This window comes from Drosophila busckii, chromosome 3R (genome assembly GCF_011750605.1).
Source record: "Drosophila busckii strain San Diego stock center, stock number 13000-0081.31 chromosome 3R, ASM1175060v1, whole genome shotgun sequence".
NCBI lineage: Eukaryota > Metazoa > Arthropoda > Insecta > Diptera > Drosophilidae > Drosophila > Drosophila busckii.
Window position 1 is genome coordinate 22,048,056 of NC_046607.1, and position 17,127 is coordinate 22,065,182.

The following is a 17,127-nucleotide window of genomic DNA, read 5'->3' on the forward strand; positions in this document are numbered from 1 at the left end:
TGAATTTCCAGCTCTGCAATTGTTGCTTTTGTAGCTATAACATTCATTTGAGTTTGTGTGTTTGCGGCAACTGTTGCTCTTTTTTAAAGTTTATTGGCTCACAAGTGTGTGAAGGAAAAGCACGTACTTATGTCTAGCAACGTGTTGCGAAGCAACTTAAAGCAGCAGCAGCTCGTGCAAATTAGTAGTAGCAAGCCAAAATAGTAGCAGCAGCAACGGTAATGACCTACTTTGCAGCGCTGCCAGATCTTTGTCTAGCTTAATTAATAAATAACTAACGCACTTATACAAATATGAGTACATTTAACAATTAGCCAAGTTTTTGCAGCAATAAAGTTTAATTTAAGCCAACTTACCACAGCATAGTTACAGCTTTAAATTTTCTTGTATATGCAAATGAAAACGCTGCCAACTTTAAAGTACAAGTGCGCCTTACTGTTCGCCTAGCCTGCTATACGCTCTCAAGGGTCCCGTCTGCATGTGCGTGTGTCTGTCTGTTTGTCTTTGTGCGTGTGCGTGTGCTTTGCAACTCAATAAGTTGTAATTTTCATGGTGTTTTATATGCATTCATGGTCATGGCAGAGACAACGCGCGAGTGCGCAACGGAAATTGAAGATGAGAGCAACACAGATAGCAGCAGGAGCAGCAGCAACAGCAGCACACAAAGCAGACACAAAACACCTTAAAGGCTGCGGATGAGCAGACAGTGCACAGGGGCTCAGACGACTCAGCAACCAGAAACCAAACGGCATTCCTTGTTGGTATGGGTGGCAGTTAGCAAAGGCTGGCTTTAGTGTCAAACTGTGTGGAAAATGAAAAAATGTGTCAGCTAGTGAATAATAAAATCAGCTTTTTGTCAAGTGCTACATGTTTAGTAAGCTTAATTATTTGCTAACTTAAGTGTTTGTTTATTGTTTTTTTTTTTTTTTTAAATTATGTATACCTTTTGCACCTTTATAAGCTGCTATTAATTGTATTTTGCTTGCATTTTATATTTTTACAGGCTACACACACATCAACATGAAATTCCTTTACACTCAACTTCGTTTTTTTTTTTTGTTGTATTAAACGCACGTGGCTGTCTTTAAGCCGTTTAAAAATAATACAATTTTAATTTACTATACGTTTTTTTTTGTTCACAGACTCGCACGCTCCGCTTGGAACGTTATTAGCACGGCAGCAACAATCCAGGCACTGAAACATCGTTGCGTTGTCCTGCGTAGCTCAGTGGAGTTCCGAAAATTCAGGTAAAGCAGCTAAAGCGGCTTTGCTTTTTTTCTGGGCCGCGCGAAGGGTGTTTGAGAGAGAGACAGAGAGAGAGAGAGAGAGCGACAGCTTAACTGTTGCTCCAAACAGCAAAAAGAGCACCCAGTGCTACTCAGTTAAGAGCGCCCCAGTGTTGCCGTGGCACGCGCACGCTCAAAACTGTTGCGCCTGGTTTGGTGGTCATCATGCTCGAATAATGCTCATTATTTAATGCGTAAAAGCTTTCGTGACATAGTTTTTGGGTCCGAATGAAAGCTTTAGCGCCACGTTTTGTGGCTGTTTGTTTATGTTTTCTTTATTGGAAAAGCATGTGCTCCAACAAGCACACACAACCACAAATAAATACACGCATACACACAAAACTTTGTTGTGCATTTGAAAAAGCTTTTCCTTTTTTTTTCGTCTCAAAATGTTGCCCAACCTCCTCGCCGTTATTCAAATATTTAATTAAATACATGTCTATTGTCAGCCCAATACACAAACTAATGCGCATTTTTAATTAGACTAATTGAGATTACAACCATTTTAAATCAACACATAATTGACATATTATGCAACTGATAATTTGTTCAATTTGTATAAAATAATAATAGAGCACGGCGGCTCTTAGTATTAAATACGTTCATGCCCACATTAATTATATTAAATTGTGAATTTAATTTCAACTACATTATTAAATATTCTTTTTTTTTATTTTTCATTGCCTTCTTCGCAACGATCAGCTTGCGATAAGCACAAACAAAATGGCGGTTCTTGCAATGGCAGCTGATAAGCAGTGACTCTCAATCGTGCGCAGTCACTGTCAAACTGTTTGGTTCGGTTACGTGCGAGCAGACCAGCAATACAATGCTTGGTGCAAATGGCGCGCAATTTGAATATTGATGCGCCCATTGTCTTTGTTAATTTAACTACTTATTTCTAATACAAAAGCTTAGCCCGCATATGGTAAGAGATTAGTCAATAAAAAAAACAACTGTTTTATAAATATTCGAAATGTTTATCAATTATTAAAAGTACTACCTACGGACACTCCTGCACAATCTCATACAGCACAGATTCTTCTCCTTCTACATTCTCATCCACTGCTTTAACTGTTATAGCACCTTTATTAGTTGGCTCTGTTCGCATCACAGCTGTGCCTGCCTTAGCGGGCTTCTTAACCTTCTTAGAGCTGTAATAAATATATAAGAATTTACTATCAAGCAGTACATTGGTTTATGCTAAGCTTACGCTTCAATAAGATCAGTAATCATGGGCAGCAGCGTTGAGCGCACAACACCACGGCTCTCCTCCTCTGCCAACTCATTCGGATGCGTCTTGCGCTTGTGCATGCGACAGTTGGAGCCATTGGAAAAGTCTTTGCCACAGAAATTACACTTGTAGGGTCTAATACCAGTGTGTAGAATTAAATGCGCTTTCAAAGTCTTGCCGCGCTTGAAGGCCGCGCCACAAACATCGCATTTATATTGCTTTTCATCAGTGTGCACCAGCTGATGCATCGTCAGTGTGCGACGTGTGTTTAACCTTAATCCGCATATGCTGCACTCATAGTTATTGGTTGTATGCGTGTCTGAGTGTATTTTGAGTCTGGCCATGTTCTTGAAGCGTCGATGGCAAACACTGCACTCATACGGACACTCATCGGTGTGCACCAGTTTGTGTTCATTGAGTGCAGTGACAGTCTTCATAGCTTTGCCGCAGCAGTCGCATATGTAAGGTTTGACATTCTCATGTATGCTCAGTATGTGACGCTTCAAGGCACCAGCCGTGGTAAACAGCTTTGAGCAGTAGCTACAAGCATTGTCCGCCTTTTCCTTCGCCGGCAAGTGGGTGCGATAATGCGCTGTTAGCTGATGCTCTGTGCTAAACCTGCTCTGGCAGCGCTTACACTCTAGATCTGGCATATCCGTTGGCACCAAGCCATGTACCTCAGCCATGTGTCGCTTGTAGGCCATTGGCTTTTTGTATTCCTTGCTGCATGATGTGCATTTATATTGGCATTCACTACTGACTTCTTCGTCTGTCATAATAATTTCACTAAACTCATCTTCTGCTGCTTGCTCCTCCTCTTGTGTTTTCTCTTGCTCAATTACCATGTCAGTCTTTTCAGCTTTAGCTGGTTCTGTTTCAATGTACTCATCGGCATTTACTTCGTGCTCCTCTTCAAATACCACATTTCTGCTATCATCGTTATCCAGAAATTCAGGAGTTTCGATTTCCGCTATTGTGTCGACATCCTGGTCAACCGACTCAACCATTTCATCAGCAAAATAATCCATGGTTGCCTCTTCAATCTTTTCAATACACTTCTCCTCAGTCGTGCTATCGGCTATGATGTGATTCCAATTGTCTTCGAGTAAACCACAATCCCTGCGCAACTCTTCATAGTCTAATTTATTACTTTGTGCGGCAGCTGCTTGCAGTCTGCTGTACAGCGTTTGCACACGATTAACACGCTCCGAAAATTCAATTAGTCTTTCCACAAGTTTGCAGCATTCCTTGCACAATGCATTGCTTAATTCGTCCTCCATTTTTATCTAACAATAAGATATTGCATATGTTTAGTTAATGTTAAACTTATAATGCACATTTAACTTACATTCACCCAAAAGTATTTACCAATTGCCACAGCTAGCACGCTCGTCCACGTTTGGTGACCATCTTTGAAATAAACATTTTTATTCTCGACATCGACTTTAGCACATAGTCGGCACCATTGGTGCCAATCAGCGGTGTCGCTATTCGCTGTCCCGCTTACTTCCATAATTGAGAATTTAACTAAAAAGTTTCTAAATTAAAAAAAGTAAACAAATAGCTTTGCTTTTGCTTTGCAGCACCGTGGATGACAGTGTATTTTTGCGGGATGCGAAAAGTGTTGCTTCTTATATTGAAATGTTATTGCTAATGTAATCGATATGTATGGTAGTTTATCGAGCGGGCTTATTAACATTTAAAAATGCTGTATTTATTATTATAAGAATATTTACACTGCAAATACGTATTAATCCAACGAATCGTCGATTAACTTGGGTATTTTCTGAGACCTGAGAAATAAAATACATTATAGTTTTTATTACATTTTTGGCAAATATCCTTACATGACGCGCAGCTCGTCTAGTGTGGGTACATTGACTCTTGTCGCTGGGCCGGCTCCATCTTCTTTTGCCAACTCCAGCGGATGTTTCTTCATCTTGTGAGCCCGACAATTGGCATTGCAGGCAAATGTTTGCCCACAATAAGTACACACATAAGGGCGCAGCCCTGTATGACTTAGCAGATGAGTTTTGAGAGTTTTCGAGCGTTTGAAGTGTGCCCCGCATACATTGCACTTGAACTTACGCTCCTCACTGTGCACCAATTTGTGCATGTTCCAAGTGCGGCGGGTTTGCAGCTTCTTGCCACAAATGTTGCATGTATAGTTGGGTTCTTCGTGTATTTGGTGATGCATTTTAAGACGCGCGCGATTCTTAAAGCCAGCATTGCACACTTTACAAGTGAAGGGTCTGTCCTCAGTGTGCACCAGCTTGTGCTCATTGAGTGCCGTCTTAGTCTTTAATTGCTTGCCACAGTGGTCACATACAAAGGGCTTGATATCGCCGTGTATTCCGTCTTTGTGCAGCTTCAAGGCTGCCGCAGAAGATAATGTCTTATTACAGATATCGCAGTATGTATTCTTATCCACCCTTGGCCGTTGCTCGATCCTGCGGCAACCACGCTCTTTGTGCTTTTCGTACGAGGCTGGATTCTTGTACAATTTACCGCACCAGTCGCATTCTAAGGATGTACGTTTAATCGAGCCCAGTTCACAATCAGGGCTATCAGATTCAGTGACATCTTGTGAAATATATGTGGACGACGTATCTGACTCGGCAATGGGCTCCTTTTGATTGAATTCTCTCTTTTTGGTTGAAGCTTTGGAAAAAACAGATGTGGCATTTGTTCTCTTTAATTTACGACGACCACGAGTTCTTTTGTTGTCATTCTCTAGAACGTCTGCAGCCTCACAGCCAGCCACCAAAACCTCCTCAATGGGTAGATGAACAACTGTCTCATTATCAGTGCCATCCATGTCTACAAGCTCCTGCTTTAATACATGCTGCTGCTCTTCGTTTGGGATTTTCTCTTTGGTGCATTTGACAGTTTGACTCTCAGCGTCAGGTTTTATTATGTGAGTCCAGTCTCCATCTCGCAGTTCAAGCTGACGCCGCAACACTTCCACGTTGTGCTGCTTATTGGGTTCCGAATGACGCAGTATTTCAAAAAACGTTTGAACTTTGCTTACATGCTCGGCAAAATCGATTAGTTCACTTATAAGCGTATAGCATTCCTTGCACAGCACGCCGCTGAGCTCATCCTCCAGCAGCATCTGGCATTTACAATAAGACATTTAGATACATGCACTACTTTAGATTTGCCACTTAATTACCTGCACATCAAAATACTTCCTGATAGCCATGACTAGCACACTATTCCATGAATTCTCGTCCTCATTGCTGCAAACCTTTACATTTCCTTGTAAGTCGCCCTTGCCGCACAGGCGGCACCAATTAAGCCAGTGACTGTCGGTAATTTCTGCGCCCATTTTAGAGCGCAAAAAAAATCAACAAATTTATTATGAAAAAATAAAATGTAAACAGCCAAACAGTGTAACCACAAAACTTAATGAAAAACTTTGTGGGCTATCGATAACCAGTTTCATTTCATGCTAGCCGTTAATCAACACTTTTTAACTAACGTTGCGAGTTCAAAATCAATGCACCCAATGAATGATCCAAGGGTTTTAAAATGCTGCAAAAGGTTTTTATTTATGCATATTTTTAACGTTTTATGAAACAATGATATTGAATATAAATTTGTGCAATAAGAGTATGTATAAAATGTTCTTACAATCGCTTTTACTTTACATGCTTACTATTTGTTACTTGTGTTTTTTGTTAAAATCGTCTAATTTTAAGTTAAGTTATACAGTTTTACAAACAATTATTTTATAAAAACTTATGCTAACATCCTTGCGTTGGCTAAAGTGTAATAAGTTTGTTAGTATTTATTTATGTATAAACATAAAAAATTATTAATTGCTATGGTCACTTTTTTTTCTATTTTGTTATTAGGATCTGCAAGGATATGTTTGTATGCATGCTTCGGTGGGCCGAAGTATAACTTTTAGCTTGTCGAATATAATGTACAGGGAATAACATTTACATAAATAATTACAAAATTAGCACAGAGTCTTAAATAATGATGAGTTCGTCCAGATATTGGTTGGTTCGTTAGTGGAGGGATCACTGTACAACTTAGCAGTAGGAGTAGGAGTAGTTTTAGTAGTAGTAGGAGTCATCTAACCCGCCCAATTGTTGGGCGCTCTATGGCTATGGAAAGTGATCAAAAATGAACTGTTCCATGAACAGTGAATCCGAATGCTAGTTGGATGAATTATCGCCAGTCTCGCTCATAGAAATGGTCATTTTTTCTTCATCACCGCTATCCTGCTCGTCGTCCTCCTCGGTTAACTCCTCTTCTGTAAGTTCCTCCTCGGTGATCTCCTCATCCTCATCCAGCTCATCATCATCATCATCGGCAAAACTATCAGTGGACGGTTCGCCACCATCAACACTTGGCAACTGCATAATCGTAGCGCCGCCTGGCGCCGACGTTACAGTTGAACCCGCAACTGTGGCCGCTACAGTGGAGGCGCCACCATTAGTTAACGCAGTGCCGGCCGGCAATTCAATAGTAACAATGCCATTTAAAGTGTTTATGGTCTTGGGCGTATTCACTTTCTCTTGCTTAATGTTTAGCTCAATTTGATCCACACCCGAGCGCGACTTAAAGTGGGTTTTAATATGCTTGGACAGATGATCGCTGCGCATAAACTTTTTGTTGCATTCACGGCACTGGAAACGCTTCTCGCCCGTATGCGTGCGTCGATGACGCTGCAGTTCATCCGAGCGCGTAAAGCGCTTGCCACAGAACACCCAGGAGCAGACAAATGGACGCTCGCCCGTATGCCAGCGCAAATGGGCACGCAGATGTGAGGTCTTGCCATAGACCTTGTTGCAGCCGGGTATATGACAAACGTGCTGGCGCTTTCGATCCGAATGCTTTTCACCATCAGTGCAATTGGGGCAAGTGCAGGCGACGCGCTTAAGCCGCGGCTTTATCTCGGGCACACTCTCCTCCATATTGAACTTGACATTGATGCTGGAAACAGCCGGCTGCGTAGCTTGTATGTTTTGCTTGATGAGCTTAGCACGCGCGGGTGTGCTAGTAACAACAACCTGGCCAGCATTGCTCATGGTCAGCTGTGCGCCAGCAGCAGTCGCCGTGCTGGAGTTGCTGCTCTTGGTGTTGGTGTTGACACGCGTTGTGGTTGTTGCTGGTGCTGCTGGCAAGGCTGTGATCTGTATGGAGGCTGGTATATTAACTGCAGGCAAGCTGTCACTTAAGATCTGCTGCACTTGTGCTTGCTGCTGCTGCTGCTGTTGTTGTGTTTGTTGTTGCAATGGTTGTTGTTGCAACTGTGTCAGCTGTGTCGATTGTGGCATAATAAACTTGATCTGTTGAGGCTGCTGCTGCTGCTGCTGTGGGGGCGACGCAGTTGCTTGTGGCGATGAAATTGGCAGTGTACCCGTATCTGGTGGCTCCTGTTTGATGTGTGTGATAAGCTGCGTGGGACTTTGTGGCTCCTGCTTGGGCTGCATTTGCTGCACTATTGGCATAGCTGCAGTCTGCTGTTGCTGCTGCGCATTATTGTTGCTGGCTGTTGTTTGTATATGCATGGGCAGCTGCGTGAGCATTTGTTGAAAGTTTGCTGGCAAATGATTCGCTTGTATAATCTGCACTTGACCCAAGCCGGGAATATTTTGAATGGGCAATGATTGCAGATTGGCGGATTGCAGTTGCATTGCTGCTGCAGCAGCATTTTGATTTGCGCGCAGCTGCTGCAATTGTTGTAGTTGCTGTGCTGGTATAACTGTTAACTGTTGACCCTGTGCATTGGTGATGGTGATGGGCTGATTTGCTGGCAGTTGAGCCTCATTAATGGCATTAATGAGCTGCTGTTGCTGCAATTGTTGCTGCTGCTGTTGTTGTTGTTGCTGTTGCTGTAATTGTTGCTGCTGCTGTTGTTGCTGCTGCTGTTGTTGTTGCTGCTGCTGCTGCTGCTGCTGTGGATGCTGTATCTGCACTATATTCGCATTTGGCTGCAATTGTGCATAGTTGAGCGCATTCAAAGGAGCCAGCTGCACCTGCAATTGTTTACAATTTGTTTAAAACTATAATTAGCTGTTATTTATAGTCTACATACCTGTTGTATCTGTCCACTGGGTGTCACGATTTGTGCAATTTGCGCAAACTGTGGTATGATTTGCATCTGCGCTGCTGCTGCCGCTTGTTGCAACTGTGCTGGCAACTGCGTTAGATTCGACAATGTTTGTGGCGCTTGTGCTGGCGTCGCTGCTGCTGCTGCTGCCGCTGCTGTCTGGACAGGCACATGCACCGTCTGATAGATAGTTTGGCCTGTTGCTGTTTGCACAGGAATTTGTACGGCCACAGTTTGTTGCAATGCTGGCGCTGCCGGCGCAGATTGGGGAAATTGTAGCAGTTGCGGTTGTCCACCTGGTGCTGCTGCTGAACGTAGTTGTATATTCTGAAGTGTTTGCCCATTCTCTAGCTTTATGGTTGTGGGTGCACCGCCGCCTAGCAAATTACCTATGTTGCCCAGGAAACCATTTGCTTGTGCCATAGAGCTTGGTATTTGTATATTGGTGCCAGGTATGGTGATTTGTGGGGAACTGCTGCACCAGCAATCGGGTGGGAACTAAGAGGAGCATTGCAGCACGACAAGCATTGGTTGACACGCAGTGTACTTTTGGAAGTTAAGTCATGCTGAGGCGTACTGTTGTTGCTGTGCAGCACGTCAGTGGCTGCGCTGCTGCTGCTGTGTGTTGCAGTAGCGGTGTTACTGTGTGATATGTCACTCGCGTGAGCATGAACCAGAATGCTACACACTAGTCTGATCTACGATCTCATGTATATACATCGAACTAGCTAGAACCTAGCTCCACGATTTATCCTGATGCTCGAATAGGGGCACAAGAATGTTGCGCCGAACCGGACAATCATCTCTGATATGTTGGTTGCCTGGGTATAGTGAATATACTGGTTCGCTTATGCACTCGACCACAATTAGGAAAATGTCTAACGCACACAACTTGTCCGCCCCATGAAGGGTTATGGAACGAGGCCAACTGATAGGCAATTTTAATAAGAATGATTTCATCTGCCCTGCGCTCCTGTATGCAAGAATAAGCGCGTGTAGAAAGCTCTGCTGTGTATATGCTAAGATGCTCGTCTTGGCTCGTCTAATGGTTCAACCGTCTCGGCATGGGTGCGACTGTCAGGCCATGCGTAATTACTTGCCTAACAACAATTGAACACGCTCAATCTGTAGATGACATAGCTAGATGGACACATTTTACTCAAGCCAGTCATAATGAGTGCATGCTGACATGACATCATGTGTGCGCCTGTGCACTAAACTTGACTATATGTGGGAGTGTGTGTTGTGTCGTTGTTGTGAGTATGTTTATAATTTTATGCATTGCGAATCGTGTGTTGATGCATCCAGTGGCCCCTGCTTCATTTTTGCGCTGCCGGGTATAAATCGATTTTGGCCACATCTATAGCAATTGCGGCAGCATAAACTCTGGCACGCAAGAGAGGGCGGGCGGGCGTGAGCACGCAGAGCACAAACACTCTTGGAAACTAGAGTGAGCTGGAGCTGGAAATACGACACTTGTCGTTGCCATGACCAATTCCGACCCTAGGGACACACTCGCCACATTGTTAATTGAGTCTCAGGACACTTGAGACTGGAGTGGACAGCAACACCTCTGCGCTGCGGTTCACAAACATGACTAATCCACCGATGCGTTCTGTCTCTGTCGCCACTCTCTTTATATTTGATCATAATCCATTACTGTCAACTCTCATTCTTGCGCTAATTACAATTCTCAAAAATGCAATCAGCACTCGCTCACACCACCACCTCATTCTCTATTTATTCTCTCGGCAACAAGAATATTTGCCAAGTACCGCGACGAGCTTGTTTCACCATGCAATATATTTACGAGCTACATTCCAATAAGTCGGTACGCACACCAGAATCAATCACATACAACACATATATGCACAGTAATTCCAACCTTCATTTAGAACCATCACTTTGCACAAAATTACAGTTGCAAAATATCATCCAATTAAACGCACACTTGCTTTAATTTATTTTTATTACACTCTCTCTTCTTGTAAACTAGATGACACTTGCTCAAAATCCATACGTCCAACGTAAGTCATTAGCAAGCCTTAACTCCAATCTCATATACTCTATAGCGTAATCTATCAGTCTAACCTCTGCACCTGTCAACTAGCCGCAGCAAACTATGAGCCGACGAGAGCCGAAAAATGAGAGACGTAAATTTGGGAGTTCTCTGCCCTCGTGCTTAAAACATCGACTTATTCAATTGACTAATGAACTTTAAAAATATCATTTATCAAGAATTAAAAATGCTCTAAAGCTATCTAATTATATTTGAGCACACACGCTATATCAAATAATCTCAAAGAAATATAAACAATAATTAAAAATTTCCCACGAAGATTGGCGATTGATAAAATTTCTGTTTAACAATACACACTCTCCATAAGGTGACGATTTCAATTTTTCGCTATAATTTCAGGCTATGGATAGTGCTAATATATAGACTTGGCTGCACTGTTGTCCTGACTCAGTTCTTTGCTAAACTAATAACGTGAAACTTTTTCGTTCTCTGTCTTGTGTGAGAATGTGTTGCCTCGAATCAGTATACTCCCACACGACATGATCTCAGAGGATAATAAGCATGTAAGAATATAGGAGAATAAATCGAGCCACACGACATCGCATCGATGTAGAAAGTGCTGTGAGCTGAGTGAGATAGGAAAGTCTCAGTTATCGATCCTCCTCAAGATTTATAAACGCGGAGCGCGTTAATCACGTAAATAGTATGCTGTGAATAAATCTGAGATTAATTTTGTGGTCCTGGACCACTCACGAGCGAACTACTGATAATATATCGCTGCACGCGGAGCACATTCACGTAGCGAGTGCTTAAGTGGGTGAATATTTCTCAATGGATTTGCAATGAGACAGCATGCCGACCAGCCCTATTCTACTATGTACTTGCTACCGCGCAATACCGTACGTGTACTTCCTAATCGTCGTGTCAAACGGCCTCTGTGCGCCACATAGGACCCTTTTGTCGCAGAGCGCCACCACAGCTCCTCGCATACATAGACTATATGAGCGCTCTAGTGACAATCGTTCGTTGCTTGCTTGCTCTGTTGTTGTTGTTGTGTGCAGCGTGGCATTGGGAATTGAATTATTACAGCCTGCCACAAAGTGGGCGCGGATATCCGTCTGCCACGGCGAGTAAATTGCACGCAAATGATATCGCTGTATTCGAAATTGCAGATATGTAGTTTCAGTTCAAGTGCTGGTAGTGGTGGGGGCAGCGGATTGGGGCGCATAATTGCATAATTGTCAATGACGTCACTTTGGCTCCTCATGGGCGACAGCCAAAGAGAAATGAGAAACTATAACAAGGCGCCCAGCAGTGGCGGCGGCGAGTCTGCAACAGTTCGTAGGGCGAACGAGCAGCGCCATATGCTAGATCAATCGCAACTGCAGCGACATTGCATACTGATCTGCAACAGTCCGCCGTATCAGATGTGCGTCAATGAGAACTGGAAATATAAGGGCAAATCCTGCGAGCAGCTGGCGGCGCTGTTTATGGAGCGCAAAATAAACTTGTCTATTATAGCGCCACGCAAAATGCCTGTGCTATTTAAGCTCTACATGAAGGCAGATGGTGATCAGCCCATTACGACCAAAAACTATGCCAAGAATATACGTCACTTGGTGCTGTTGAAGGGCTACAGCTTGAAGGAGCGTGCGCCTAGTCCTAATAGCATGCCTGTTGCCGCTGCTGTTGTTGCTGTTGTTGCTGTGTCGCAGCAACATCAAATGGTGGCACCACCCAATGCAGCACAAAATCAAGTGCAACAGGCGCTAGGCAATAATCCAAATGCACAGCAGTCAGCGCAGGCACAGAACATGCCCATGGATACAGCTGTGCCACAGCAGCAGCCACAACAGCAACAACAACAGCAGCAGCAAGTAATGAACATAAACGCGATGCAACAAAATCAGCCACAACAGCAACCTGGACCTGGCGGACAAACACCTCAGGGCTTGATGAATGCTCAACAACAGCAGCAACAGCTTATGCAGCAGCAGCAGCAACAACAACAATTTGTGCCCAATCAAATGCAAAATGCCAACTTTCAGCAAAATGTTGTGCCTGGCCAGAATCGCTGGATGCATCCCAATCAGGCTGGTCAACGTCCGCCCTTTATGCAACCCACTGGCAACAATATGCCGCTACAAGCAAATCAGAATCCCAACTCGGCGCTTATTGCACGCATGAATGCGCCGCCGAATCAAACTGTCAGCTCCATACAGCAGCAGCAGCAACTGGCACAACAGCAGCAACAACAAAGACTACAAATGTTGAATCCACATCAATTTAATCCAGCTGGGCAACGCTCGCGGTGAAGCTGTGTGTTGCAGCCCTATATGTACTCCACAAATCACAACAAAAGTCAAACAAGCACAGACTCAGCAACAAATAATATACCACAACAAAGACAAGACGAGAACTCCGAGACACAAGCAAAGACACACACAGACAAACGCGATTCACATCCCACCAACAATAGCTCACAGGAAGATGGCACACATCAAAAACGCAGATGCACAAGAATCATAGGACAGGTCCAGTGCCTGTATGTCAAAAACTCGATAGACACCATACATGACTAATATACCATAGTGTAATACTCAGCAACAGGAGCACGGATATAGAACACAACCACAATCACAACAGCAATAGCAAATCAAATCAACAGCTATAGTGAGCAGAGCTCATAACTTAATAACATAGCAAATATAGCATAGCTTAAGTAAAGCAACTCGACTCGCTAACACAGAATTATTAGATTTATGTTTCGTTAGCTTTACAGCCTTGTGCGTTGGTTAATGCGTTCTGCGCAATAAGCCAACAAACAGCACTCACTGTCGCAATGAGATAACGATCCATTAACATACTAAGATCTCCAGTCAAACATCTATGCTTACGGCACGTGCACCCCACGTGCACCCACTTTATCAACGCAAGGCGGATTAGAGGATTAAATGGTGAAGCAGAGCTAAAATCCCACCGGAAGGACTAGAGGCAACAACCTGGCTCAATACAATAATAAGCTGACTGTAGCAACTAATTTGCCCATAAACAATTATTCTATAGTTGTGTAGTTAATCTATAGTATTTAATAGGCAAGAACGCCAAAGTATTAACTAGTATTTCTCAAAAATGGTTTATATTTCTTTATTTTGTCCACAACAATACCACCACGGGATCTCTCGAAAATTTAGAGCATGACTTCTACTGATTCTATTGGGCACACAAGATGGAGTGAACAACGATACAAATAGCGATATAGCCACGGGCTTCCTTGGATGCTTGTGCTACATTACTAATATATCAAACACTCAAACACTTGCTAGATATTCACAATTAGAAGATGTACTCAATATCGTGCTACTATTATTATCTGATCGACTAAATCCAAAGGCGACGCGACTCAACTCAAAATACGTCAGCGTTCTCCTTAACTGGCCATTCAATATCACGGCAGAGTGCAAGAGAAGTGTGGATGTCTATTGAGGTTTGGAGCGGTGGGTCTGTGGCGCTTAAAGCGTTATGATTTAGTCACACATGACGCGACAAGCTCCACCGGCGATCGCGTCTAGCACATGATTGTGCCTAGAAGTCTGCAGCAGCTATTCCGCAAGCATTATGTGAATGTCACATATAATACAACACTAGCGCAGCAAGACCGATTTCTATGCCAAATATGCAATAACAATCATAGCATGCTACACCCATGAGCTCGGTGAGTGTCGAGGCAAATGCAACTCTATATGCTCACATAGAAGGCATAGGTGGCGACATATATACCGCAGGCGTATAGAATACTTCCATTCGCATTGAAGCTGACCATACCACAAGCCGCAAGACACTCATAGAGCTGAACGTGGTTCTGGCTCTAAGTTTTTTTGGAGTGTCGCTAATCACACACGAGGCTTACAAAGAGCATGAGTCCGAACCCAAACAGAGGCAAAGACAATATTTCGCAAAGCAAGCGAGACTAGCAACTCTCTCAGACATTATAATCATTGCTCCAAATGAATATGCAAATGAACGCTGGTCCGGTTGGACCAGGTGCCGTAGGCGGCGGCAACGGACCCGGCGGAATGCCTATCGCAACCGCAAATGCAAAATGAACATGATGCACAGCACAACAGCAGCAGCAGCAGCAACAACAGCGCATGCCTTTGGGCGTGCCGGGCGCCAATCCTAATTTACAGCAGCAGCTACAGCAACAGCAACAGCAGCGCATGATGCGTCCCATGATGGCCAATAATAATCCTGGACTGCGACAGCTGCTGCAGCATCAGGCCGCCTCGCCGGGCAATCAGTTTCGCCCGCAAATGGGCGGGCAACCCAATCAAATGGGCGCCGGTGGTCCCATGGTTGGCAATCGCAACTTTGACGATGGCGGCTATGAATTTATGCAGTAATATTATCTACTATATTTACATTTTATGTCTACTGCTTATGTGTGTGTATGAATGTATACATGTGTTAAATGTACGTCGGATAATTGGTAAAGAAATTACAAGAATTTTATTTTGGTTTTACAAGCAAATAAAATTACAACTTAAACTTAAATATTTGAAGCGTACTCCGCTGGGAATTTGAACAAATGTCTGCCCGTTGCTTGTACGGAAGGCAGTAAGCCGGCATTGGGAATAATGTTCCAGGACAAATAGAGCGACACGTTGCGGTTGTCCTTCAGGCCATTGCCATCATCCCAGAAGTAGTACTTGGTGTTCATGTTCTTGAAGTCCAGTACAGCGTTTTGGCCACGCAGTATGATCTTATCCCAGAGCACAACTTGGTTCAGTTGATTCGTTGGCGACTGATATTCAGCGGTTAAATATAGGAACAGCTGCTTCACATTCCAGTTGAATATGCTGGTCAGATTCGTTTCAAGATCAAAAGTAACAAAGCCGAGATCGTGCTTCTCCCGCGATGCTCCATAGTCAGGCACATTCTTGACCAGCACCCTAACGGTGCTAATGTTTGCATCGGTTCGGTAGTCCAGAAAAACGGTTGAGAGAAAGCAGCAGAATGTTAGGCAGGCAAGCACACTTAGCGAGTACGCCACTGTAGCGTTTCCTCTCGTTAAGACCGTATGCATTTTGTTTAATGCTTGTTTTTATTGTTGAAAATAAAATCGGACACGTAGTTGGCTTTTTATATGTCAGTCGCCGCTAGCATGACAGTGTGTTGAAGTCCTAGCGCTTGTTATCGATATATGGGCAGATGTAAGCATCTGATGTTAGTGTTGATGAATTTGCATTTTTACAGTATTGTACAGCTACCGTGGTGCGATTATCAAACAAAAAATATCAGATTTCTAGTATTTTCGACTAATCATTTTACAACACTGAATTTTCTGAACCGGATATAATATGGCGATCCGAAACTCTAAATGATAGACAGTGAATTTTAAAGCTGCTGAAAAAATTAATTTATTGCTACAAATTCGCAACGGTAATACGTGAAACCAATATAAATCAATTACATAAGTTGTGTCAAGAGTGTTGTGCGTGTTTTTAAAACACGACGACCCATGAAATTTGTGTAAAAAGCAAGCAAAGTTGTCCGCTAAGGAAATTTTTCTTGGTTGCTTTGCTTTTTTTTTTTTACATTGGCGTGCGTGTGGCTCGCTCGATAGAATGGCGTCTTCTCGTTTGCGCATACGACAATGTCTCGCTGTTTGTACGTTCGGTTTTGTTCGGTGTTAAAAAAGTGCAAAGTGATTACGAACTGCTTTAAAAAGTTGCCCGAAATTAAATGCAGCAACTTAATATATACAAAAATTATTTATAATTCGAAATGCCGCATACACCTGTCGTCTTAATCTCGTCCCCCCTGTGCACGATTATATAAAACATAAAGCAGCACAGTGTGTGTGCTATCAATTAAATTGCCAATTTGCGCATCGATTGGCATGACAAAGAAATTTATGAATTGCTAAAAAACTTAAACATTGCATTCACTAGTTTATTATTTCTTGTTTAATTAGGTCGCGCAGCTGGCATGTTCTCTAATTTTCATAAATTTTTTATTAATAATTTACTATGAAAACGTGAATTGGGAGAAGGGAAAATTAAAACGAGTCTATCTATATATACATATGTACATATATATATATATTGTAGATACATATGTATAGCGAACGAATGAGTGTGCAATGCTGAAGAAGTGAAGAATGCATGGCGTTGCCACACGGTCGTTCGCTACGCGTGTGTGTGTGTGATTTTGTCTACATGTGTGTGTGTCTCCCTATTCACATTTTTATATATATGTATGTATATGCATAATCCGAGTAAATTCCCTAACAAAATCTATAAAAATCGATATAAACACAGCATGCTGCGTATTGAAATAAGAAGAAGAGTGAAAGAGCATTAAAATATAACAAATAAATTAAGAAATACAGAAAGTTTGTGCGTAGCGTTATTGTCAATGGTTATTAGAAAGCCAAGAAGAGGGAGAGAGCAAAAAAGCAAAATGTCATTAAATTCATTAAAGTTATACATTATCTAATAATATTTTCAAATTTCGT

At 42.8% G+C, this 17,127-nt stretch overlaps 5 protein-coding genes across 6 annotated transcripts; 1 reads left to right on the top strand and 4 right to left on the bottom strand.

Annotated features, from left to right (window-relative positions):
* Window positions 1-2,269: 2,269 nt before the first annotated feature.
* Window positions 2,270-4,172, bottom strand: LOC108604817 (zinc finger protein weckle). Its single transcript, XM_017994426.2, has 3 exons — window positions 3,866-4,172; window positions 2,497-3,803; window positions 2,270-2,437 (listed from the first exon to the last, which is right to left on the bottom strand). The coding sequence occupies exons 1-3, from the start codon at window positions 4,028-4,030 to the stop codon at window positions 2,287-2,289; spliced, it is 1,623 nt and encodes a 540-aa protein (XP_017849915.2). The 5' UTR covers window positions 4,031-4,172; the 3' UTR covers window positions 2,270-2,286.
* LOC108604818 (zinc finger protein weckle) lies at window positions 4,026-5,889 on the bottom strand. 2 transcript variants are annotated; one of them, XM_017994428.2, is made up of 4 exons: window positions 5,693-5,889; window positions 4,365-5,632; window positions 4,254-4,310; window positions 4,026-4,044 (listed from the first exon to the last, which is right to left on the bottom strand). In XM_017994428.2, the coding sequence occupies exons 1-3, from the start codon at window positions 5,846-5,848 to the stop codon at window positions 4,268-4,270; spliced, it is 1,467 nt and encodes a 488-aa protein (XP_017849917.1). In that variant the 5' UTR covers window positions 5,849-5,889; the 3' UTR covers window positions 4,026-4,044; window positions 4,254-4,267. The 2 variants fall into 2 exon arrangements, with proteins under 2 accessions (XP_017849917.1, XP_017849916.1); XM_017994427.2 differs by lacking the exon at window positions 4,026-4,044 and having other exon boundaries at window positions 4,206-4,310.
* Window positions 5,890-6,325: 436 nt separating this feature from the next.
* On the bottom strand, window positions 6,326-9,044 carry LOC108601508 (transcription factor Sp2). The gene is made up of 2 exons (XM_033293965.1): window positions 8,573-9,044; window positions 6,326-8,513 (listed from the first exon to the last, which is right to left on the bottom strand). Exons 1-2 carry the CDS (start codon window positions 9,008-9,010, stop codon window positions 6,687-6,689), a joined length of 2,265 nt encoding a protein of 754 aa, XP_033149856.1. The 5' UTR covers window positions 9,011-9,044; the 3' UTR covers window positions 6,326-6,686.
* Window positions 9,045-11,893: 2,849 nt separating this feature from the next.
* On the top strand, window positions 11,894-15,014 carry LOC108602973 (mediator of RNA polymerase II transcription subunit 25). The gene is given in 2 exon segments (XM_033294034.1): window positions 11,894-12,918; window positions 14,602-15,014. Coding segments are annotated over 2 exon segments (1,434 nt in total). The 3' UTR covers window positions 15,011-15,014.
* An 83-nt stretch (window positions 15,015-15,097) lies between these two features.
* LOC108602974 (signal peptidase complex subunit 3) lies at window positions 15,098-15,795 on the bottom strand. The gene has a single exon (XM_017994224.1). The coding sequence runs from the start codon at window positions 15,691-15,693 to the stop codon at window positions 15,157-15,159; it is 537 nt and encodes a 178-aa protein (XP_017849713.1). The 5' UTR covers window positions 15,694-15,795; the 3' UTR covers window positions 15,098-15,156.
* Between the last annotated feature and the right edge of the window lie 1,332 nt (window positions 15,796-17,127).